Genomic DNA, 25,609 nt, shown 5'->3' on the forward strand with positions numbered 1-25,609 from the left:
ACAAAAACCTGTTTAGTTTATTTATTAGGCCTCAGACACAGAACTGTGATCAGCCGCTGGTTAAGTGTGTAAATAACTGCACTGCCCCCTGATGGCCGGGACGAGCTGTTGCATCACACACACGGGAGCATGAGTGTATGGCACTATCATCACTGGTTTGAAATGTGGCAAACTCTTACCTTAAACAGGTTTTGCTTATGAATCTAAATGCTCTGAATCAGGAAATCATTCGACACTTCCTCTGAGGGACATTAATAAAAACAATTATTAGACTTAGTCTGTGCATCAGTATTTATGAAGCTTCTTTGTGCCATAGAATAAAACATTTTAAAAGATAATTGCAACTTTTCATCTCACAATTACGAGTTTACATTAGAATTGCGAGATATAAAGTCAGAATTGCGAGATATAAAGTCAGATTTGCGAGATATAAAGTCAGAATTGCGAGATATAAAGCCAGAATTGCGAGATATAAAGTCAGAATTGCAAGTTATCAAGTCAGAATTGCAAGTTATCAAGTCAGAATTGCGTGATTTAAAGTCAGAATTGCGAGATATAAAGTCAGAATTGCGTGATATAAAGTCAGAATTGCGAGATATGAAGTCAGAATTGCGAGATATAAAGTCAGAATTGCGTGATATAAAGTCAGAATTGCGTGATATAAAGTCAGAATTGCGAGATATAAAGTCAGAATTGCGAGATATAAAGTCAGAATTGCGTGATATAAAGTCAGAATTGCGATATATAAAGTCAGAATTGCGAGATATAAAGTCAAAATTGCGAGATATAAAGTCAGAATTGTGAGATATAAAGTCAGAATTGCGAGATATAAAGTCAGAATTGCGTGATATAAAGTCAGAATTGCGAGATAAAGTCAGAATTGTGAGATAAAGTCAGAATTGCGTGATATAAAGTCAGAATTGCGAGATATGAAGTCAGAATTGCGAGATATAAAGTCAGAATTGCGTGATATAAAGTCAGAATTGCGAGATATGAAGTCAGAATTGCGAGATATAAAGTCAGAATTGCGTGATATAAAGTCAGAATTGCGAGATATAAAGTCAGAATTGCGTGATATAAAGTCAGAATTGCGAGATATAAAGTCAGAATTGCGAGATATAAAGTCAGAATTGCATGATATAAAGTCAGAATTGCGTTATATAAAGTCAGAATTGCGAGATATAAAGTCCGAATTGCATGATATAAAGTCAGAATTGCGAGATATAAAGTCAGAATTGCGTGATATGAAGTCAGAATTGCGAGATATAAAGTCAGAATTGCGTGATATAAAGTCAGAATTGCGTGATATAAAGTCAGAATTGCGAGATATGAAGTCAGAATTGCGAGATATAAAGTCAGAATTGCGTGATATAAAGTCAGAATTGCGAGATATAAAGTCAGAATTGCGTGATATAAAGTCAGAATTGCGTTATATAAAGTCAGAATTGCGAGATATAAAGTCAGAATTGCGAGATATAAAGTCAGAATTGCGAGATATAAAGTCAGAATTGCATGATATGAAGTCAGAATTGCGAGATATAAAGTCAGAATTGCGTGATATAAAGTCAGAATTGCGAGATATAAAGTCAGAATTGCGAGATATAAAGTCAGAATTGCGAGATATAAAGTCAGAATTGCGTGATATAAAGTCAGAATTGCGAGATATGAAGTCAGAATTGCGAGATATAAAGTCAGAATTGCGTGATATAAAGTCAGAATTGCGTGATATAAAGTCAGAATTGCGAGATATAAAGTCAGAATTGCGTGATATAAAGTCAGAATTGCGAGATATAAAGTCAGAATTGCGTGATATAAAGTCAGAATTGCGAGATATGAAGTCAGAATTGCGAGATATAAAGTCAGAATTGCGAGATATAAAGTCAGAATTGCGTGATATAAAGTCAGAATTGCGAGATATAAAGTCAGAATTGCGTTATATAAAGTCAGAATTGCGAGATATAAAGTCAGAATTGCGTGATATAAAGTCAGAATTGCGAGATATAAAGTCAGAATTGCGTGATATTTTTTTTTTTATTTTTTTATTTTTTATTTATTTGATATGGACATAACAACAGCATTGGACGAACCAGATACCTTGTTTTCAGTGTTATAGCAAAATTGCTAATTTGCAACACTTGTCCATAGGAGACAACACATGTCACCAATCACAACACAAAAAAGTAAAGTAAAAATAAATACAGTAGTAACAAAGATTAGCAATACAAAACATCACTATACATGTTATACAGCATTAGCATGTGTGCAGCTTTGACTTGACTTTAGCCACTGTTTTAGACCTCTATCGAAGCTGGGCATGTCTGTCTGCAATTTTAAGTCAGTGGGCAGAGAGTTCCATAGTCTTGTACCGTTATAAGAGAAACTTGACTGACCGATAGATTTCATACATTTTGGAAGAACACAGTCCCCACTGACTGAGGCTCTGGTGGATGGTCTAAGTGAACCTTGACGCCTACGAATGAGAGCAGAAAACAGTGGCGACACATTGCTGTTCAGACATTTAAAAACCAATTTCAAAATACTAAAATTTATAAAATTTTCAAAAGTAAAAAAATTATGTCTATGAATTATGTCACAATGATGCGATGTCACAGGTTTTCTATCAAAAACCTTTACCGCCTGCTTGGTGAAGTCAGAATTGCGAGATATAAAGTCAGAATTGCGTGATATAAAGTCAGAATTGCGAGATATAAAGTCAGAATTGCGAGATATAAAGTCAGAATTGCGAGATATAAAGTCAGAATTGCGTGATATAAAGTCAGAATTGCGAGATATGAAGTCAGAATTGCGAGATATAAAGTCAGAATTGCGTGATATAAAGTCAGAATTGCGTGATATAAAGTCAGAATTGTGAGATATAAAGTCAGAATTGCGTGATATAAAGTCAGAATTGCGAGATATAAAGTCAGAATTGCGAGATATAAAGTCAGAACTGTGAGATATGAAGTCAGAATTGCGAGATATAAAGTCAGAACTGTGAGATATGAAGTCAGAACTGTGAGATATGAAGTCAGAATTGCGAGATATGAAGTCAGAATTGTGAGATATGAAGTCAGAATTGCGAGATATAAAGTCAGAATTGCGAGATATAAAGTCAGAATTGTGAGATATGAAGTCAGAATTGCGAGATATAAAGTCAGAACTGTGAGATATGAAGTCAGAATTGTGAGATATGAAGTCAGAATTGCGAGATATAAACTCACAATTGCAAGTTATAAAATCCAATTCTAAGGAAAAAAAAGACAGCCTTTTTCCGGTCTCATTTTGTCCCCGCATTTCTGACTTTATAACTACCGAATCTGAGATAAAAAGTCGCAATTACTTTAAGTTTTTTATTCTGTGGCAGAAACATGCTTCCATAGTATTACAATTGCACTTATCAGATAAAACAATGAAAAATCCCAGACTTGCACTGAAGCAGAAGTTTGTAAAGAGCAGAGAATAAGTCTTAACTGCTTTACACTTTTTAATTTCAATCCAATAAAACAATGTACAAACAGAAATGAACACAGAGCCAGTTGATCCCCTCTACAATCACTTTATTGAGTCTTAAAGCAACAACTGTCTGTAGTTGTGAAGTTTGTGGCAAACGTTTGAATGAACATACAGAAGTGATGAGCTGTTACACATGACGAGATCACATGAGGACACACGTGTGCCTCCATGTGACGAACCTCACAGACACATTCTCAGGTCGCATTTCACTACAAAATCAGAAGAAAAATATATCAAGTTATATGTTGCTTAAAGAAATGAAGCTTATTCTTAGGACCGTTTAAATTTTTATTGCATGAAAATTAAGCATAAAAGGTAATTTTCATTGGTGAATTAAATATTCCTGTATTTTAATATTACAATGGAAACTTACTGTATTTCAGTATTAGTATTGAAATAGTAGTTTGCATGAGAAAAAGTTTGTTTTTCATCAGATGAAACCATGTTCATCTGTGTTTAGTGTGTATTCATTAAAAAAAGCTCCAGTTCTTCTCTATATCAGTGTCAGTGTTTCTGAACTCCTGAAACGCCTCCATTGTAGTCTTGAGTTTTTTCCCGGGAACGAACACGTCACAATATTCCTCATTATAATAATTCATACGCAGAATAAAGGGGCGGGGCCTGGTTGAGTTAGTTAGTAATGTGTTAAACTGGCGGTTATGGTAAGGGGCGGGACATTTCCCAAACACACTCGAAGCTCTCGACCAATCACAACACACTGCTCCAACCGACCAATCAGAGCACAGTGTGCTTTTCAGGAGGAGGGGCTTCATAGAGACAGGAAGTAAACCGGAGTGTTTACGGTACAGCGGTGTAACTCGCTGCTTCACTACTATAGTATGATGCATCGTTGAAGAAATCAACTATAGTCACGACTGTTTTCCGAAACCACTTTATCGCAAATTAGTCGTTCAACCGCGTTGGTTAATGATGTCACAGGTTATGGAGTAATAACTACTTTTAATGAATCTGTTTGAGATCGAATTAATGCGAGATGTTTCGCTATAAATTACGAACATGGCATCGGAGGACTAATTCTCATTTTTCTCAGTTATTTTGATTTATTTCCAGATTCAATCATAGACTCGTTCTTACGCACTAGAGCTCGTTCACACACGCGCACTCTTCAAAAACTACACTTTAAATCTCGACGAACTAAAAGATGTAAATGACTATGTATTTTAAATAAAAAATATAGATTGTACAGAATGTCAGCTTGATTATTTTGCTCAAGATCAGGATTTATTCATATTTAGTCCACATGTCATGAAAACTAAACTCTGCTTTTAACCACAGGAGATCTGTCGTTACAAACACACAACTCTGCGATGCCGTTTGCGAATGTTCGTTGTAACGATGCTTTCGGGAAACACGACTCTTTGAACTGCTGATAACGACAGAACTCGTGACTGTAGTTGGCTAACGACGTTTTCGGGAAACACGTTCCAGAGTGTTACTGACAGACTGGGAAGAGAGGAGCCGCAACAATGGAGAATATGAGGAGAATAATCAACATTCAAGCAGGAAAACCTGTTCTAGTAGAGCCTGAAAACAACATCAAGGCTTTATAAAAGAATATAACAGATCTTTTAAAGGCAGTTTAACAAATACTACAATATACAGGACTTAGTTTTGCAATTTAATATTATGTTATGTTTACAGTGATGGGAAGTTTGTGGGCAAATGGACTTAATTGGTGACAAAAATCACAAAAGAATCCTAAAAACAGGCTTCATTTTCTTTCAGCAAAATCTCTTATTTCTTGGTTTTGACCGTGACGTTTCATAAGATTCGCATTGTATATGAAAGTGTAAAAGCAGCAGCTTTGCAGGTGTTCCATCAGATGTGCTGTAAACGTTTGTGTGTGTGTGTGTGTGTGTGTGTCATTCGGCAGATTGTGTGGGTGTGCTGGGTTGATTGAGCCCGATAGTTTTACACAACCATCCAGCGAAGTCGACCACCTCCACCTCTGAGCGCTTGATGAACGTGTGATTCTGTACAAGAGATACAAGTTTTACATGATGCAGAAAATAAAACATTGATGCAGTTTATGGAATAAGACCATTTATGATTCGGCTACCATAGTCATAGTGAATAATGTCAGTTGAACAGTTGATCGAATCATATGTAATTGGATTGTGAATTCCTTTTTTTCCATTTAAAGTTTTCTGGATAATTTTTTTTCTTTCGGTTACATTTTTTTTGGACTTCACTTTAATGGTTAAATTAATTTTTAGTAATTCAAAAATCTAATTAGTTCAAATCATGAAACTTGAATACAATTTAACAACAATTTATTAAAAGCTAAACAAAAAATACATGTTTAGGGTCCTATGAAATAACTGTTTTTTTTTTTTTTTATCAAATTCTATGTTTTATTTCTATTTTAATGGTTTAATTAAATTTTAATAATCAAAAACCATGTCTAATTAATTGATTTCATAAAATCAATGTTTGTTTTCCCCCCCAAAAAGTCTGTGATGTGTATTTTACTTTTTTTGTTAATCAAATGAAGGCATAAAACATTTATTTAATTTAACTTTTAATCATATGAAATTTAAACTTAAACTTTTGTCAAACAAAGTGCTGTACAGCAGAGCTTTACTGTTAAAATTAAAACATTAAATAAAAATTCATAATTTCTTCAAAAAATAAATTTAATTATTTTTTACTGTACATAGTTATATTCTACTGTACAACTAATATATTTCTGTCACAATTTCTAAAGTTAAACCAAATTTTGCCAAATCAAAAAAACTTTTATTTTTACGGGTTGCCATGATGACCTTTGAGTTTGTGTTTATATGACAATAGTAGGGATGAGTCGTGATCATCGAATAGTCGAACTGCGTTCGAAATTGGATCATAAAATTACTTTTTCGAATATCGTTATATTTTCGCGCATTTCCAATGTGTCATAATTAACGGCGCGCCACCTGTCACAGATCGCGCAGCCAGGGTATTTTCCTTTCGTGGGACACAAGGTGTGACTAACGTGAATAAAAACCCCTACTGCGCGCTAGGATACCAGTGTTTTATATAGTGTAAACAAACAACAGAAGAAGAGCACCTGTGAACGTTAAAGGGTTAGTTCACCCAAAAATGAAAATGATGTCATTAATGACTCACCCTCATGTCGCTCCAAGCCCGTAAGACCTCCGTTCATCTTCAGAACACAGTTTAAGATATTTTAGATTTAGTCCGAGAGTTTTCTGTCCCTCCATTGAAAATGTATGTACGGTATACTGTCCTTGTCCAGAAAGGCAATAAAGACATCATCAAAGTAGTCCACGTGACATCAGTGGGTTAGTTAGAATTTTTTGAAGCATCGAAAATACATTTTGTTCCAAAAATAACAAAAACGATGACTTTATTCAGCATTGTATTCTCTTCCGGTTCGGTTGTCAATCCGCGTTCACAAGGCCAGTGACGCTGCTGACGTAAGACGCCGCTGACGTGTTATCTGGTGCGTCCGTGTATTCGGGTTCAAATAAATATCTCTGGTTAAAAAAAATGCAAGTCTTCCCCTGTGTCGAAATCCTTAGACATGTTTGCAAAGATTGTTTCATGCTCCCTCAGACTGTAAAGGAAGCTCGGGCGCACCAGACAGACGTCACCTCGTCTTACGTCAGCGGACTCATGAACGCGGATTGACAACAGAACCGGAAGAGAATAAAATGCTGAATAAAGTCGTAGTTTTTGGAACAAAATGTATTTTCGATGCTTCAAAAAATTCTAACTAACCCACTGAGGTCACGTGGACTACTTTGATGATGTCTTTATTTCCTTTCTGGACAAGGACAGTATACCGTACATACATATTCAATGGAGGGACAGAAAACTCTCGGACTAAATCTAAAATATCTTAAACTGTGTTCTGAAGATGAACGGAGGTCTTACGGGCTTGGAACGACATGAGGGTGAGTCATTAATGACATCATTTTCATTTTTGGGTGAACTAACCCTTTAACTCTGCGCCCAACAGAGGTGGGTAGTAACCTTTTACTGTCTATGGTAGTAACCGTCTACAAAGTAGGCTACATTTACTTCCTTACTTTGGGGCGACGTTCCTCTCGTTACTTTATTTTAATGCAATACATGCAGTTAAATGCATAGTTTATTCCAAGCGCGCTGCATCTTTTTTATGGGCATGAGCGATGCTCAATTCACAAATGAATCACTCTTTTGAGTCGATTCTGTTCAAAGACTTCATCAAACAAGTTGGCAGATCTGTCTAAATCGGTTCGCGAATCAGTTTGAATGGTCTGTTCAGTTCCTCACGCACTGAATCGTCTGATGCGCTTTCAATCAAGCGTGCCGCACAAGCCCTGAAAAGTGAAGCCGAAACGTCTCGATCGCCCCCCCGGTGGCCGGTCCTAGTATAGCTCATAAACCCCGCCTCCCCATGGTATTCAATGGGACGTGAGACCAACTAAACAATTAATTTACACTTCACATATCATTTTTTCCAAAGATAGTTTCTGTCATTTACTGTAGTTTTCTTCACGCTGATGTAAGTTCAAGTGTTTGTTTTTAAAATAAGTTTGTTTTTAGTTAGTTATCTGATGCTATAAAAACTGAGAGCTGTGGCGTACATGATTGACAGCTGTGATTGACAGGTTCTCTGAGCAAAGTTGTCACTGAAGCAACAACGGACTTTTTTTCGGGATATTTGGAGGACTGAGGAGATTGGAGCTTTAAATGTAATATCTAAATTTCTATAATTAATTATAGATTATATGCTTACGATTGATTCAGCGAGAGTGAGGGCGGGACCAGAGCGGGACGTTGATTTCGCGGCTTTACTTCCTGCTCACTACTGCGCATGTCTGGTCCCAAAATCGCAACTGCGCAGACTCAAGACCCAAGATGTCAGCGACATATCGGGACAATGGCGGCTTCACTTCTCACCAATGGAAGAGAACGAAGGGGCGTCGTCCATCTTTTTTTACAGCCTATGCTTTCAATTCACAAATGAATCACTCTTTTGAGTCGATTCTGTTCAAAGACTTCATCGAACGGATCTGTCTAAATCGGTTCGCGAATCAGTTTGAATGGTCTGTTCAGTTTCCTGCACGCACTGAATCGTCTGAAGCGCTTTCAATTCACACTCGGAGTCGTAACGGGAAGATTTAAGAACATCAAGAGCGTTGGATGAAGTGGCCGTGGATCTACAGTTTAGTCTAGTGAAAGCAAATCTGCAAATGCATCATATTTTTGCCAGCGATGAAGATCTAGTTGAACATCTTCGTATGATTTCTGTGAATGAATGATTCCACAGGACGATACATTCGAGTTCATTTCATTCAGGTAATACATTTTAAAACCAAACAGATTATTACGCGATGATAGCACTACTACAAGTATGATGACATAATCCGTTTTTTGAACATGTTAATTTATAGGCTACATTAAATAAGCTACCATTGTCCACAGTTTATGAAATGAACACCCGCCATCCCGCGGTAATGTGTGTGTATTGCGCAGTGGCATCACACGAATAGTTTTGATTGAAACTAATTTGTTTAAAAAGTAGGCTATTGCAGTAACAAGGCAGGTCCGCATAAAATCATTATGACATATGACATTATTTTTTTATCTAACGAGCATCTGGTTTGGCGATGCAAAAACGGACTGTCGTGCTTATTGTTTTTTTCTTCTATGTTAACTATGTTAAAAATCGACGAAAACATGTTACTTGTTCAATTAATAAACAGTTTGTTTGATGACAAATCGCTAAAGATGAAACTGGCCTCCCTTTCTGTCATTGTGAGTGTGCGGTTTTCTTTTCTTTTCGATTTTCGAACGATAATCGACTTTTGCTCCTCGATTTTCGAATGCCATTTTTGGCAGAAATTCACATCCCTAGACAATAGTTTTTCTCGATTAATATTCCCAGACACTAGTCTAATCTTGATTTTGTATGGCCTTGCATGAAAACATAAGGATTGTGTTCTCACCATCAGCATCTTCAGGTCCGCTCTGTCTGCAGGGTTTTTAATGAGACTAGAAATAAAACGCAAAGTAAACCGGCTTCAACGATCATTTAGGCACTGAAGTGTTACATTAAACTCAATCTGCACACACAAGATCTCAATTACATCTGAAATCACACCAATGATTGTGTGAACAGAACTCACCATTTGGTCACAAAGTCCTGGAAATCAGGCGTGAAGACGCCGTGGGGCAGTTTAGGGGGCGGCTGACGGAAAACACACAGAAAAACACGGTTATACACTCGTATATCATTAATAACAGCATCAGATCTCATATTCAGTGTGTTAAAGGAATCAGTGCGCTACACACTCATTATGTATTACTGAATAAACCATCAAAAAGTGTAATTTGTGGCACTTTTTCATGCATTAAAAACCAGTCAACTTAATCGTCTGTTAGTTCAGACACATAAAACATTGACATAAGCATCTATACAGTATTTTGTTTATTATATTTTACCCAGGCTGAAGTGTGATTGAAAACAGAAGACTCTCACCTCATTGACTATATAATCCAGCAGCTCAAATATAGCCATTACAGGACCTGAAAGAGAACAGTCACATCAGTTCACTGGCAACAGGGTGAACATCCAGCTTTTAATGTTGTTTATATGTGTATGTGGTGTTTTTAATGTGCTTTGAGTTGTGAATTGCGAACTGTGAATTTTCACTGGAATCTAACATTTCGGTGTCATAACTTCCTGTTTTAGCAAAAATGGCCAGTAAAAAATATTTATGGCCTGTAAATTGGCATGTGTGGCAAAAATTGAGAGCTGAAGAGACCATTTCAAAAACATCAACAACAAAAAAAAGACAAACTTTTTTGACCAGTAATTCCATTTGGTGATGCTAGTAGTGCAGAAAACACACACTACAGTAACACATGTATTGCTTATGGTAACACATTAACTAATGAACCTTATTGTAAAGTGTTATCAATATTTCACAATTTTTTCTGTATTTTTGATCAAATAAAAGCAGCCTTGGTGAGCAGAAGAGACTTTCATTTAAAACATTTAAAGGGTAACTAAACCCCTGGTCAGAGCCTGACTCCACCCACTGGCAATATTTGAAAAATGCTGTGAAAGTGGGCGGAGCCCAGCGCAGGGGGGCGTGCACCTGAGACGCATCTGTCTGTATGTAACCTACCTACCTCACCAACAACCCCTTACCTCACAAACCACCCCAAACATCCAATAGGAAAATTCAACTGCAGTAGCCACCGTTCAACCTGAAGAGGGCAGCACTCAGACGTTTTTACACCATATATTGTAGAATTAAAACACTTTATACACAAATGTCAAAAAAGTTACTCGAATCAATGAACAGTACTAATAAAGTCCCATTCTTACAGATCATTAACTAAAAAAAGTTGGTTTAGGGTTTAGTTACCCTTTAAAAACAAACTTAATTATTCAAACTTTTCTTAGTAGTAGTTAGTAGCAAGGTTATTATAGTTTTGCTTTTTTAAATTAGTTTTTATTTTAATATCGTTTTCAAATTTGCTTTAAATTTCAGTTTAGTTTTAGTTCGTTTTATTAATGGTTTTGTTAGTTTTAGTTTATTTTTTATTTTTTTGCAAACACATTTCTATTTAGTTATTATTTTATTTAGTTTCAGTTTTAGTTTTCGTAATTATAGTTTAGCAGAGCAAACAGAACACTTCCAGTGTAGACCAAAGCGAGACGCTTAATTTCAGCAAAGTTGAATGTTTGCCCAGATTACAGTTAACTCTTGTGCATAAAATAATGGTTTGAGATTGAACAAAGCACCAAATAAATGGAACTTGAAAGTATACAAGAAAAAAATATGAAAAATTCAGACAAACTAATTCATATTAAAGATGAAATCTTGTTAAACGTGCCTAGTTTACTTTTTTTCAGCTGTAAATGTGGCAGAGTGACCACTGGTACATAAAAAATTTTAAAAAACCCAGCTCAATTCATCTGACTACAGCCAACAAAACCAGCTGTGAAGCCAGTGTGATTAAATAATGAAGTATCTATGCAGTGTGTGAGTGTGTATATGTTTTTCTATCCTGGTGCAGACTTAAACCTGAATAGGGGAGCGCGGGGCACAACCTAACGCGGGGTTAAATGTAACGCGGACCTTTTACATAGTTAGTCAGGATCAAGCAGATTGTGTTTCCGCTCTTTTTCTCCTGCTGCCAGAAGACGCTCTCCCGCGAATTTGTGGAAAGTTTTGATAAGATTTCGTGAAGATACTGGACAAAGAGTGTTTTGACACCATGCAAGTAAATTTTTTCATCATAGGTTTTTTTCAGTTTCTGAGTGTGGTGTGTACGTCACCAAATCTAACTTTATCTGATATTAATCACTGTCTTGTTGGCTAAAACATAGCACCGTTTTGAAACATGTCAGCAACTCCTAGCAACTGTTAGCTAAGCTTAAAATATGTTTTACACAGCGGGGTTAGTTGTAGCACAGTGTTACAACTAAGCCGCCAAGTGTACAATGATAATCAAATGAAAACGGGAGCCACACAACGTTTCAGGTTTGAGTATTTATTTATATATTTAACTTTGTTTTACTTTCACAAACAATGTTGGAATTTTTTTTTTTTTAGTTTACTATGCATTGATCACTTGTTTAGCCTGTTTTTAATGCAATAAACCATTTAAAATTTTATTTTAAGCTCATTTTTATATTTGTACTGTTATTATTAATAATAATAATTTTACATGCAGCTGCCACACAAAAATGTAATTCAATTGCAATTACAATATTTGATGATTTTATTGATTTATTTATTTATTGCAAAACTGTGCAGCCCTTTCCTATATCTCTATCCATGATATTGATCCATAACAGAATGATGATTGGATTAGGGATGGATGTATGGATATCTATCTATACAGATGCACAAACAATATCAAACTATACAAATACAATAGTACTGAATGATGTGTTTCACACAAGTGTTACAACTAACCCCTCTGTCTGTTACAACTAACCCAGCATATGGGGTAAGTTGTAACATTTGCACTTCTGTCACTTTCAGTGCAACTGTATGAAAATGGTAGGTCCTATAAAAAAACGTTTGTTTTCTAGGACCTAGTGTTCATTTGTAGCAGAGATGTGTATGTTGCTTGTGTAAAAAGAAAGATGAATCTAACTTAATTATTTTTTTAATAATTGAGCCAAAACCAAAATGTGTTAGGTTGTGCCCCGCTCTCCCCTACACACAGACTCATGGGGACTCGTGTCACTGTGGAGACCCACATTGAGGACCACAAGGCTATAAATCATACAAAATTAGTTTTTTTGTCTATGTAAAAATGCAGAATGTTGTGTGATGGGTAGGTTTAGGGGTCAGGTTAGTGTAAGAAGACAGAATAGTTTGTGCAGTATAAAAACCATTACGTCTATGAAGAGTCCCCACAAAGATAGTGCACCAGTGTGTGTGTGTGTGTGTGTGTGTGTGTGTGTGTGTGTGTGTGTGTGTGTCCTGGTATTCCATACATTGCGGGGAAATGTCTCCACGTGGATATTAATAGCAGTAAATGTTTTATAAAAACAAAGACAATAACAGCACTTTTCAGCCTGTCAACCTCCATGCAAACATGACATCTCAAACATAGTAGCCTAGAACATTAAAGGTTTTAGGTTGACGGACTTGTTTTGCTGTCGCACCCGCGTCTCGCAAATGAAACTGCATTCTAAAAATGCTGCGCTCAAGTTAAAAGAAGTCCAACTTGCGTCTTATTACCTTGTGTTATTTCCCATTCCACTGCGACAGATGCATCCTTTATGAACAGCGCTTAGCACTAGCCATGTGTTCTACGTTACGGTCCTTCATTGCAGGACAGCGGTTAATCGCCTCAGAAACTTCTTCACGCGTATGAAGCGCAATATCAGCCACAGGTCACATTTTCCGCCAAAGTAAAGAGCTTAATAACGAAAACTATTTATTTTTGCTAATTATTATTTTATTTCAGTTAGTTTTTCAGTAACGGTTGTTAGTTTCGTTTTAGTTTTTCATTTATTGTGAATTTTTTATTTTATTTCAGTTTACGAAAATGTTTTTTGACCAATAATTTTAGTCTTAGTTTCAGTTTTCGTTTACGAAAATAACCTTGTTTAGTAGTGCAGGAAATACACACTACACTTTAAATCGTAAACATGTCCACAGAACCCAGAAATGTTGTGCTGGCAGCCGTGAACCCTTGCTCACCGCTGACGGGTCTGCCCGGGGGTCTGGGTCGAGGAGAGGACCCGTGAGTCTCTGAATCCCCCACATCCATCATGGCTCTGCCGAAGACGCCCTCCAGCTCCCGGGCTTCGGGTGGAGGGATGGGATAGCGGCCGATGGCCAGCTCCACCAGAGAGAGACCCATACTCCACACATCCGACTGCACCGAGTAATGAGTGCCCTGCAACCTCTCCGGCTGAACACACACACACACACACACACATCATCATCATCAACTCATTCAAACATGCACAATCACACTCCATCTAGATTACATCAATTTAAAGGAGTAGTTCACTATAAAATGAAAATTAGCCCACGATTTACTCACCCTTTAAGCCATCCTAGATGTATATGACTTCCTTCTTTCAGACGAATACAATCAGAGTTATTAATAAATATCCTGGCATGGCCACTGCAGTGTAGTGCATCTATGATGGATAGATACACTTTTATGATGGATAGATACACTTTTATGGTGGATAGATGCACTTTTATGATGGATAGATGCACTTTTATGATGGATAGATGCACTTTTATGATGGATAGATGCACTTTTTAATGGATAGATACACTTTTATGATGGATAGATGCACTTTTATGATGGATAGATGCACTTTTATGATGGATAGATGCACTTTTATGATGGATAGATACACTTTTATGATGGATAGATGCACTTTTATGATGGATAGATGCACTTTTATGATGATGGATGCACTTTTATGATGGATGGATGCACTTTTATGATGAATAGATGCACTTTTATGATGGATAGATGCACTTTTATGATGGACAGATGCACTTTTATGATGATGGATGCACTTTTATGATGGATGGATGCACTTTTATGATGGATAGATGCACTTTTATGATGGATAGATGCACTTTTATGATGGATGGATGCACTTTTATGATGAATAGATGCACTTTTATGATGGATAGATGCACTTTTATGATGGACAGATGCACTTTTATCATGAATAGATGCACTTTTATGATGGATAGATGCACTTTTATGATGGATAGATGCACTTTTTGCCCTTTTATGATGGATTGATGCACTTTTATGATGGATGGATGCACTTTTATTATGGATAGATGCACTTTTTGCACTTTTATGATGGATAGATGCACTTTTATGATGATATTGGCACTTTTATGATGGATGGATGCACTTTTATGATGAATAGATGCACTTTTATGATGGACAGATGCACTTTTATGATGAATAGATGCACTTTTATGATGGATAGATGCACTTTTATGATGGATAGATGCACTTTTTGCACTTTTATGATGGATTGATGCACTTTTATGATGGACAGATGCACTTTTATGATGAATAGATGCACTTTTATGATGGATAGATGCACTTTTATGATGGATAGATGCACTTTTATGATGAATAGATGCACTTTTATGATGGATAGATGCACTTTTATGATGAATAGATGCACTTTTATGATGGATAGATGCACCTTTTGCACTTTTATGATGAATAGATGCACTTTTATGATGGATAGATGCACTTTTATGATGGACAGATGCACTTTTATGATGAATAGATGCACTTTTATGATGGATAGATGCACTTTTATGATGGATAGATGCACTTTTATGATGGATAGATGCACTTTTATGATGGACAGATGCACTTTTATGATGATAGATGCACGTTTTTGAGCTTCAATCTGTTGGTTGCACTGCCATTATAAAACTTGGAAGTGCCAGGATATTTGTTTTTATATAACTCTGATTGTATTCGTCTGAAAGAAGAAAGTCATATATACCTAGGATGGTTTGACGGTGAGTAAATCATGGGCTAATTTTCATTTGAAAGTGAACTACTCCTTTAACAACAGTATTTCCCGCCTCTGCTTCAGATGTAGTACAGGAGGAGGAGCATTTTTGCACTTCGCCTGGTTGTGTCTAAAGTTAAGGTATTTTGGGTGCAAGTATGTGATAGTATAATCACAGATTTATGGAATTGGTTATACAGTGGATACAGTGGTGTATATATTAGATAATTTTACCAACTCTAACCTCGGAAACAATCAAGCTATTAAACTTACTGAAATGTTGTTAATAATAGCTAAAAAATTTATTGCTTTGAAATAGAAATGTGCCAATTGGATTGTGGTTGTTGTAGATTTGCAGCTGTGAACCCTTAGAGAAGATCACATATTCAATGAGAGGAAGGGGTGAATTATTTTAAAAATCTGAAAACCCTTTTTGAATTATATAAATATAGTGCCACATGACTTAATTTGATGAAGTTGATTTTCTCCCCTTTCCTTTTTTTGTTGCTGTTGTCTCCTTTGTCTTGTGTTTTTTTATTGTTTAGCATTTAAAAAAAACACCTAAAAACCATACAAAATCACTTCAAACCCAAACATCACTCCTAAAGGCCTACATATACTCATGGCAAATGTCTGTTCTTGGCTTAGGGCTATTAAGAAGTTCAAAATTCGAAGTTCAAGCGTTATACTCACAACCTAAAATTGTGAGTATGTGAATGAAACATACCGACATGTACGAGCGTGTTCCTACAAAAGAGTTGGCCATGGAGTCGATGAGCTGCCCGCTCACACCGAAGTCACACAGCTTGATCTCCCCGCGAGAATTTACCAGAATATTTGAAGGTTTCACATCTGTGAAAAACAGGAACATGTTTCTTATTAGTGCACTCATTTTACACACATACGTTTTGACAGATTACATTTTGTTTTCTTTACCTCTGTGAATAATCTGGTGTTTTTCTCGAAGGTAAGCGAGACCTCTTAAAACCTGTTTGAAGGAAAAAAGAAAAAAGAATTTTTCAGATAAAAAAAAAATAGTGGTTGCAAACCTAAACAAGCCTTTTTCCCCCCAGAAATTAAGCAGAAAGTCTAGAATTGATCTTCTTACATAAAACAAGAGCAAGACTTTCTTTTTGTTCAAGTAAAATCTCCAATCACCTTCATTGTTTGGTAAAAGAGCAGCGTGAACATTGTGTAAAGGAGCTCCTTTTGTCTTTCACAGAAGAAAGTCATGCAAATTTGGGAGGAACTTGTAAAGTTTTCGTATATTGTGGAGTTAGCGTTTACTTTAGTCTCTATCATGCCTAATTACAGCCATTAAAGCTCCAGTAGGTAGCTTTTGTAAACAAATATTTGTTAAAACTGTCATTATGTCCTGAAAGTAGAATATGAGACAGATAATCTGTGGAAAAAATCAAGCTCCTCTGGCTCCTCCCTGTGGTCCTACTGCCATTTGCAGAAATACACCGCTCCCGGTCAGAAACAACCAATCAGAGCCAGGAGGAATGTCTTAGCAGTGTCAATCACGCTCATGTACGCGCTGATCACCCCTCTCTTGCACAGCGCGAGCGCGTACCGTCGTTCGTGACTCTCCTGTTCAAACTCGTTCATCCAAAAGAACGAATCTTTTTTCGAGTCATTTCGTTCAATCAACGAATGAAATGACTCGAAAAAAGATTCGTTCATTTTGATGAACGAGTTCGAACAGGATTACGAACGTGCATCACAGAACAGAGCAAGGCGAGCATTTGTGCTTATAAAACTTAAAGTTTTTTATTTATTTTTGAAATGACCGATCGTTTCGCTAGATAAGACACTTATTCATCGTCTGGTATCGTTTAAAGCCCTTTTTTTTATAGCTGCACTGAAACTGTCATTTGGTCCTCGAAACGTTTGTGTCTTATTGAAGTCCATTATATGGAGAAAAAGCCTGGAATGTTTTCATCAAAAACCTTAATTTCTTTTCGACTGAAGAAAGAAAGACATGGACATCTTGGATGACATGGGGGTGAGTAAATTATCAGCAAAAGTTTTTTTTAAAGGTGAACTAATCCTTTAACGTTATCTAGTATAGTAGCTTTTTATAACTTATAGAAAGAGTGCAACCTTATAAAGTTACATGTATTGCAAAATACATAATGATTTGAGGACCAAGTTTGTAGACAAAGTATGGGCAGGCCATAGTCAATGTAAAGCATATTGTTGATGTTTCGTCCCTATTAGTGAATGTTCCATAACTGTTTATAATCCGCCGTCATCGGTGGTCCTGCCTACTAGCCTGCGCGTTCACGGCAGGCTCCGCTGGGTAGGAGGAGCTGTGGGGGAGGAGCTGTGGAGGGAGGAGCTGTGGGGGAGGAGCTGTGGGGGGAGGAGCTGTGGAGGGAGGAGCTGTGGGGGGAGGAGCTGTGGGGGGAGGAGCTGTGGAGGGAGGAGCTGTGGGGGAGGAGCTGTGGAGGGAGGAGCTGTGGGGGAGGGGCTGTGGAGGGAAGAGCTGTGGAGGGAGGAGCTGTGGAGGGAGGAGCTGTGGAGGGAGGAGCTGTGGGGGAGGAGCTGTGGGGGAGGAGCTGTGGGGGAGGAGCTGTGGAGGGAGGAGCTGTGGGGGAGGAGCTGTGGAGGGAGGAGCTGTGGAGGGAGGAGCTGTGGGGGAGGAGCTGTGGAGGGAGGAGCTGTGGCGGGAGGAGCTGTGGGGGGAGGAGCTGTGGGGGAGGAGCTGTGGAGGGAGGAGCTGTGGGGGAGGAGCTGTGGGGGAGGAGCTGTGGGGGAGGAGCTGTGGAGGGAGGAGCTGTGGAGGGAGGAGCTGTGGGGGGAGGAGCTGTGGAGGGAGGAGCTGTGGGGGAGGAGCTGTGGGGGAGGAGCTGTGGAGGGAGGAGCTGTGGAGGGAGGAGCTGTGGGGGAGGAGCTGTGGGGGGAGGAGCTGTGGAGGGAGGAGCTGTGGAGGGAGGAGCTGTGGAGGGAGGAGCTGTGGAGGGAGGAGCTGTGGAGGGAGGAGCTGTGGGGGAGGAGCTGTGGAGGGAGGAGCTGTGGAGGGAGGAGCTGTGGAGGGAGGAGCTGTGAGGGAGGAGCTGTGGAGGGAGGAGCTGTGGGGGAGGAGCTGTGGAGGGAGGAGCTGTGGAGGGAGGAGCTGTGAGGGAGGAGCTGTGGGGGAGGAGCTGTGGGGGAGGAGCTGTGGAGGGAGGGCTGTAGCGCAGCAGAGAGTAAGGGGGTTGGACCTGTAAGTTGTGCTTCTTCAAATTTTCAGGCTAAGTCAACATTTTCTCAAAACTCCCTACTGCAGCTTTAACATTAGACTGTTCATTATATTAATCTGTCACATATTTAGTGCTGCTCCAGTGCAACGGTACTATAATCACATGAGGTTTTCCTGTAATGATCAAGGGAACCACTTGTTATACATAAATCATTAAACAGTTAATGTTTTTACTTGCATGTACGATTTAGGCTACGTCTACATTTGAAAATGGCGTTTGTTTCAGTGTGGACGAGAAACTTATGAAAAACGGTAAATTCACCTTATAATGCATCATAAAACCTCACTGAGATGATGCAGACTGAAAAATAAATGATGAAGTTATCACGCAATTCTTCCGACAGATTCATTTTCTTTAACGAAATATCTCAGCATTCACTGAAGCGTTCAGGTCGCTCTCACTCAGTTATATGTTTTGTGTAAAACGCTAAAACTTTGTTGTTTGGCCGCAGGACAGCAAATGTGAGTCAATTTTCTATCATCTTTGCAGGACTGTGATATGAAGAGTGTGCAAAATAACATTTTAGCGTAGCTGGTTCAAATTGAAGTATAAAATGTAATGAACTTTTGTGTTCTGGTACAATGTACATTATTAATTCTATTGGGAACCATTCATGCAGAATGTTTTATAAGGGACACATATTGGTGACGCACATGATAACTGCGATGTGCTAACAGCGCCATCTTTAGGAGCACATCTGCCATTGACGGGTTCAGATGTGCTTTCTCTCGCTCACGAAGGAGAGAGATGTGTGTATCCCAAATAATTCACTGTGCTCTGTGCACTTCTGCAGCGAATAAAGCATCCGGAGACCTCTTCCATTGACATTATCTTTATTGACAAGAAAAACAAACACAACCAGAGTAAAACTGTTACATTAGCAATTGTGTGAAAGTGAATCACACATAACAGGCGCAATACCGGTATGAACATTAAGATCTATTGGTACAATATGCGTCACATGACTAAATTTACGCCATCGGTTTCAAATACCTCCGGTTTCAAAGTCCCCACTACAATGCGAAAACAGCGTTTTCAAATTTATCAACTTTGGAAAGCATTTTCAAAAAGTTACGTTTTCATTAATAAAAACGCTGTCTCGGTGTGGACGGAAGGCCGAAACGGAGAGAAAAAGATGCGTTTTCAAATGAAAGCGTATAAGTGTGGACAAGGCCTAAGTATTGGTGCATCCCTCGAACACATCGCTCAGAAACATTTAGAAGTTGCAGTTTCGTAATCGAACTCTTTTCACATATTCATTAATTTAATATTCAACAATATTACTGATCTGCCTGCATTGACACCATTATAAAAAATAACTAAATTAATAACTTTTTGACAACAAAAATGAAACATCACTGAACTTACTTAAACTGGCCTTAAAGGAACACGCCACCGTTTTTTTAAATAGGGGTTATTCAGCGTCTCCCCTACATTAAGATACGTGGGCAAAAGCATTTTGTCTCAGAGCACGCATTGTCTTAGTTTGGCAGCGCCGACGCTAGCTTAGCATAATGAATGGAATACTATGTTGTCAGGTAGAATGTCGAGAGTAAAAGTGATAAAAAAAAAACAAAAAACTAATTACTCCTCGTGGCCTGCGTATTAACAAAGAGTACAAATAGCAATGCAGATTAAGACTAGGCGATTTCCTAGGCAGAGATTGACTTGGGACTATATTAGGGCGAATCACAGGCGAAGCACTGCTACTTGGGCGCAGAGATATCATGCATCACCTGATGCGTTTATACTTCTGCGTCGGACCTACGCCGGAGCCTCTACACTTTAGACTACGCGTTGGTTTTCATTTATACTTCTTTGGAGAGCAAAGAAGTATAAATGAACAAGTATTTCGTTGTCCGCGTTGATGCGCAATTACACATGCAGAGGGAGCATGTGAAACCCGAGGGAGGGGTTCTAGCAGACCAATCACAGCGCTTGCGTCCGCGTAGAATTGACGCGTTGTTACATTTTTGGAGAGGTCCACATCAGGGTACGCGCGCTACACACAGCCTATGACGTAGCTACGCCGTGAGTTCGACGCAGAAGTATAAATTGGGCTTTAGCACTGTGATGCTATTTTCTTCAGGAGACAAACTTTATTGCATTATTTTCCTGTTATCTCTGTAAAGCTTATTTTTTATTGTAAAAGCGATATATAAATAAATGTGACTTGACATATTATTAGACTAAGCACACTTACGGCTATGCTGACTTTTCCCAAGATCTCCTCAGGAATTCTGCGAGCATCTTTCAAAACCTGATCCAAAGATCCTCCGTCCTGTGGACAAGCAGAAACAAAGACACACACACACACACACACACACACACACACACACACACACACACACACACACACACACACACACACACACACACAAGTTACCAAACACACTCAGAGGGAACTGAGAAAATTAACATACTTTCAAAATGAAATCAACAACTGGGAACCTAGTGTACTCAAAACTGATGAGGTTATAAGCCTCTGAGCGTACCATGTTCTCCATGCAGATGCTAATCTCCCCGTCGTTGTAAAAGGCGCCGTAGAAACCCACGATGTAGGGAGAGTTACACTCATGCAGGACCTGAAGCTCCCTGATGATCTGATGTCGGATGGCAGGCTTGATCTCCAGATGAATTAACTACAGAAAGAGTGTAATAAACACATGCAGCAGTGAGTAAAGGTTAACGCTCTGGGATATTTGCATCATGTCTTTGGACAGCATGAAGACCGGCCATCGGTTATCACAAACAATTATTTTTACTTGTTCCTCAGCTTGTAAAAACAACAGGAAACATTTATGGTGCTGCAGGAATAGGGATGGGAATTGATAAAGATTTGATCAATGTCAATGCCACTGACGATTCTGCTTATCGATCCGATTCTTTAACGATTCTCTTATCGATTCCTGATAGCACTGTGTGGAAAAAGTTAGTCTCATGCTTTTTCAGCAAGAAAACAAGTGGTTTTTACTGGTGGGGGAAAAAACGATTCTGTTCAGTATCGTGATATTTTGTCCACGCAATTATATCGATACAGTAGCGCAAAGTATTGCAATATTTAATTATAAAATTATCTGTTTTACTTTTGGGTTTTCTCCATTGGTTTTCTCAGAGTTTACTCTGATCATATTACATCCACAAGGTGGCGCTTGTTGCGATGCTTTGTTGTCGTGCATTCAACAGCAAATTCAAAATTAAACGGCTTCACTATTACAACCGGTTGGACACGACACTCCGTCTTCTTTCAAATCGAAAGGGTGTGTAAATTTCGGTTTTATGATTATTCTCAGGTTTATGTTACTCTATTGTATTTAAATAATTTTAAGTTATGTGCTGGGAGCTCACCATTCATGTGAGAGGTCTCCTATTCAGAGAATAATTACGTCCTTTCCTGTAATAAGGTCCTGTGTCCTGAATGTTCAAGAACAAGTTTTTGCACTTCAGTTAATGTGTAGAAGATCATGTTCACAGAATTAAATGTGACATTTGAAGTGAGTTGAGTCTTAATTTCCTCATTTTTTGTAATGCCCTTGAATAATATGGGGGACATGAATCGCAATATATCGCAGAATCGAAATACTTGCTGTATCGCAATATAAAATAAAGAAACGCAATGATATTGAATCGTGGCCCAAATATCGCAATACTATCGAATCGTCACATTTTTACCAACTCCCACCCCTAGTGGTTTTATTTGTTTTAAAGCTTACACTTGAATAACAAATAATCTTCTGTAAACACAAGCATACAGGTCAGAAATTCTTCCTCCTAATACAGAAATAAAACTATTCTCTATATAAACAGGGATTGAATAGTTATACATAATACAGTGTTTTCGTAGAATATGCCTGTTATTTGTAAGACGCCAGTGATTTTTAACATTACATTACCCTGTTGCTAGCTTGGGCAGTTGTACACAGCGGATCAAAAACACGGCATTCCTGCAGTTTAGTACCATGGGTAGATATATGTTTAAGCATGTTGCTTGTATTTGCAGCCTTACACGAAATAACAGCCTTGCAGTGATTGCAAACGGCATCATTTTTGTCTCATTTAATAAAATAAAGCCAAGCTTTAGATCGTCTCTTCCTCTCCATGATTCCCTCCTTTGCTTAAAACGCTTTGACGTCATGATGCACAGATGCGTGGGTGCTACGGTGCCCGATAAAGGACAAAAGAGACGGTTGTGAGTTCACGGTCTGTATATTATGGCTGGGACTCGGAGCAGAGCATCGATAAGAGCACTAGTTAACGTCGAGGGAATACAATATCGGTGGCTCATAAAACTTAGAACCGGTTCTCGAGTGGAACCGGTTTTCAGTTCCCATCCCTATGCAGGAATGATGTATTTTTGGAGGCCAAAACCCAGAGACGAGTTATATTTTAGCACAAGTCAATGTGTTTTTGGTAGGGCTGTGCGATTAATCGTAATTGATTTTCGACGATTATGAAAAGATAATCGATTATTGTGCAACTGCCCAAGTCCATCCATTCGTTCCTCCCTAAAAGCCCAAACTTCACATCCAAGTCAGTCGAATAAGTGAGTGTGTATCAGTATATTGGATCCATGCATTCACTCTTAAAGTGACAGTAGCCTAATAAACCTGTCTGTCATTAATGATAATCACACATGACAAAGGAAAATCACTCACTGAATAACTTAAGTAGCTTTAACAAGGATTAATTTTTGATTTAATGTGTACTGTAAGACTATTCAGTGTTACTTTACATTTGATTGTTTATTTGTATTTTCGTTCTATTGTATTTATTTGTCGGATTTGTTTTAAATAAGTTTCTTTGTGCTTATTGTATTGCTGACTCTTTAGAATGTATAAGGCCTGGTTTCACGAACAGGGCTCAGATTAAGTCAGGATTAGGCATTAGTTAAAAAAAAACTGATATTTTAGTAGTTTTTATAAATGTGCCTTAGAAAAAAAACATTACTGGTGTGCATCTTGAGACAAAACAATGACAGTGACATATTTTAAGATATATCTGTGCAAGTTGTTTTCAGTTAAGAAATCGCAAACATGCATTCTAGTCTGAGACTATCTTAAACCTGGTCTGTGAAACGGGCCAGTAAAGTTCTTCTGACAAGTAAATCAGTCAAAAATGCCTTTTTTTTGTTTTTTGTTGCATGGATGTCTGCTAATAACCAATCAAAATGTTTATATGCATGTTTGAATATGATACAGTTTGTATTAAATATCACATTTCCAATTAATTCCCTTTCATTTCAGTTAAGTTTCCAACATGGAATATTTCCAAAATTCCCAATCTTAACTACGATGGAAAGTTTCTGGAAATTTACCAAAAATTGTCCGCCCCTTTGCAACCCTAGTAAGAATCATGCATTTTAATCAGTCACAGTCAAAGCTTATTTACTGCAACATCTCATAAGCCAATGGAAAACTCCTATTGGGTTTCTGTCGAGGGAATCACTGCAGTGATTTATACACTTGTAATGCAAGTCTAGAAGGACAATCACAGTTTAAAAGCTGTAATGGGATACTTGTATTTCAAGCCCTTGAATATTTGGGTAGTTCTTTGAAATGAAGACATCTCTCCTGTTCAATCCGACAAACAAGTCAAAATGATTCTCTGTGAAATAAAGATGACAAACCAAATGTTTGCGAGTCGCGACTCACCTTGCGGGCCATTACGAGACCAGAGGGTTTGTGGCACACTTTATTGACCACACCTCCATTTCCAGCTCCCAGTTCACAGATATGCTGGAAATCATCATCTTTCAGTTCGCCCAGATTGGCTTTCTGCGTGAGAAAAGCTTCCAGACGCTTCTTCTGTTGATCGTCTAAATCCAGCTCTTCCAACTTCTTCTGCAGGGCCTCAAGATTCGCTCTGAGGTTTTAGAAAAATAAGTCATTTAGCACGTTCAATCTGAAACCTTTCATCAAAGTTATACATGAATTTTGAACTTCGATTAACTTTTTTAATCCACTTCAAATGTTGACTACTGTATATCAGACTATATACAGCTTTATTACTTACTCTGACACTGCATCTATGGATGTAGAGGTTGTCTGTCCTTCTCCGGATCCAGTTATAACTATGGGATCTGGTCTCTTTTTAGGAGCCATGACTGACGTGTGAAAAAACCTTCAATCTCTGGGACAGTAAAAGGCGAGCTCAGACTGAGCTTTACTCAATAATGACTCTAATTTACAGCTTGTCATCGAGCTCATCAAGTTCCCAGATTACCTGGTCAGAAGAAAAAAAACCTGTTTCCTATCCAGATCTGATCATTATTATGAAAAATCACATTTATAACACTAGGTGCATGAATGTGCACAACTCACACATTCACTTATATTATGCTAATATTATGACACTGACTCTAATATACTTACTTCTAACTTAAGTAAAATCACCTGTAAACGTATAATCAGCATGAGCTACTGCCCATTAAACACACATGACATTATTTTAAACTGAGCAAAAAGCACATTAACTTCGTGAAACGAGTATAAATTATCTAGAAGTAATAAAAAAAAAAACATTGTTTTGATTTTTCAGACCGCGCGAGAGGATGCTGTTAGCTTGCTAGCATCAGTCTGTGTGTTTGCTGAGGTTTAAAGCGTCTGTCAGCGCTCACTGTCTCTCTCATATGACGGGAAAAGAGTTCCCGAACCCCGTGGTGAGTTTGGAGCCGGTCCCGGTGAATGGAATGTCCCGGTAAAGGACGATGAAGATCCAGAGGGTGCGGTGAGTTTCGGCCCCTTACGGGAAACATCAGAGACTGCAGATCCCGCGCGGTAACTATCGCGAGACGAGACTGACTTGTTAAAGAGCTTTTGTGCTTTGAAATCGAAATTAC

The 25,609-nt window shown here is 38.2% G+C and overlaps 1 protein-coding gene across 4 annotated transcripts; it reads right to left on the reverse strand.

The window, feature by feature from the left end:
- Positions 1–3,540: 3,540 nt before the first annotated feature.
- map2k2b (mitogen-activated protein kinase kinase 2b) lies at positions 3,541–25,556 on the reverse strand. 4 transcript variants are annotated; one of them, XM_077222177.1, is made up of 12 exons: positions 25,424–25,556; positions 24,784–24,993; positions 24,423–24,633; positions 21,267–21,413; positions 20,975–21,052; positions 16,460–16,511; positions 16,251–16,375; positions 13,704–13,917; positions 10,007–10,053; positions 9,654–9,715; positions 9,474–9,519; positions 3,541–5,507 (listed from the first exon to the last, which is right to left on the reverse strand). In XM_077222177.1, exons 2-12 carry the CDS (start codon positions 24,870–24,872, stop codon positions 5,397–5,399), a joined length of 1,182 nt encoding a protein of 393 aa, XP_077078292.1. In that variant the 5' UTR covers positions 24,873–24,993; positions 25,424–25,556; the 3' UTR covers positions 3,541–5,396. The 4 variants fall into 4 exon arrangements, with proteins under 4 accessions (XP_077078292.1, XP_077078291.1, XP_077078289.1 ...); XM_077222176.1 differs by having other exon boundaries at positions 25,388–25,553; XM_077222174.1 differs by having other exon boundaries at positions 25,143–25,553.
- Positions 25,557–25,609: the final 53 nt, after the last annotated feature.

The sequence above is a fragment of the Siphateles boraxobius genome, unplaced genomic scaffold (assembly GCF_051911475.1).
Source record: "Siphateles boraxobius isolate OS27281-9 unplaced genomic scaffold, OSU_SipBor_1 86, whole genome shotgun sequence".
Classification (NCBI taxonomy): domain Eukaryota; kingdom Metazoa; phylum Chordata; class Actinopteri; order Cypriniformes; family Leuciscidae; genus Siphateles; species Siphateles boraxobius.

Bases quoted from the DNA above. Each gene is read 5' to 3' on its own strand.
- map2k2b (XM_077222177.1), bottom strand. From the start codon at position 24,872: ATGGCTCCTAAAAAGAGACCAGATCCCATAGTTATAACTGGATCCGGA. The intron at 13,918-16,250 runs GTATGTTTCATT...GTGTGTGTTCAG, and splicing joins GAACACGCTCGTACATGTCG to CCGGAGAGGTTGCAGGGCAC. The intron at 5,508-9,473 runs GTGAGAACACAA...TCTCTTGTACAG, and splicing joins CGGACCTGAAGATGCTGATG to AATCACACGTTCATCAAGCG.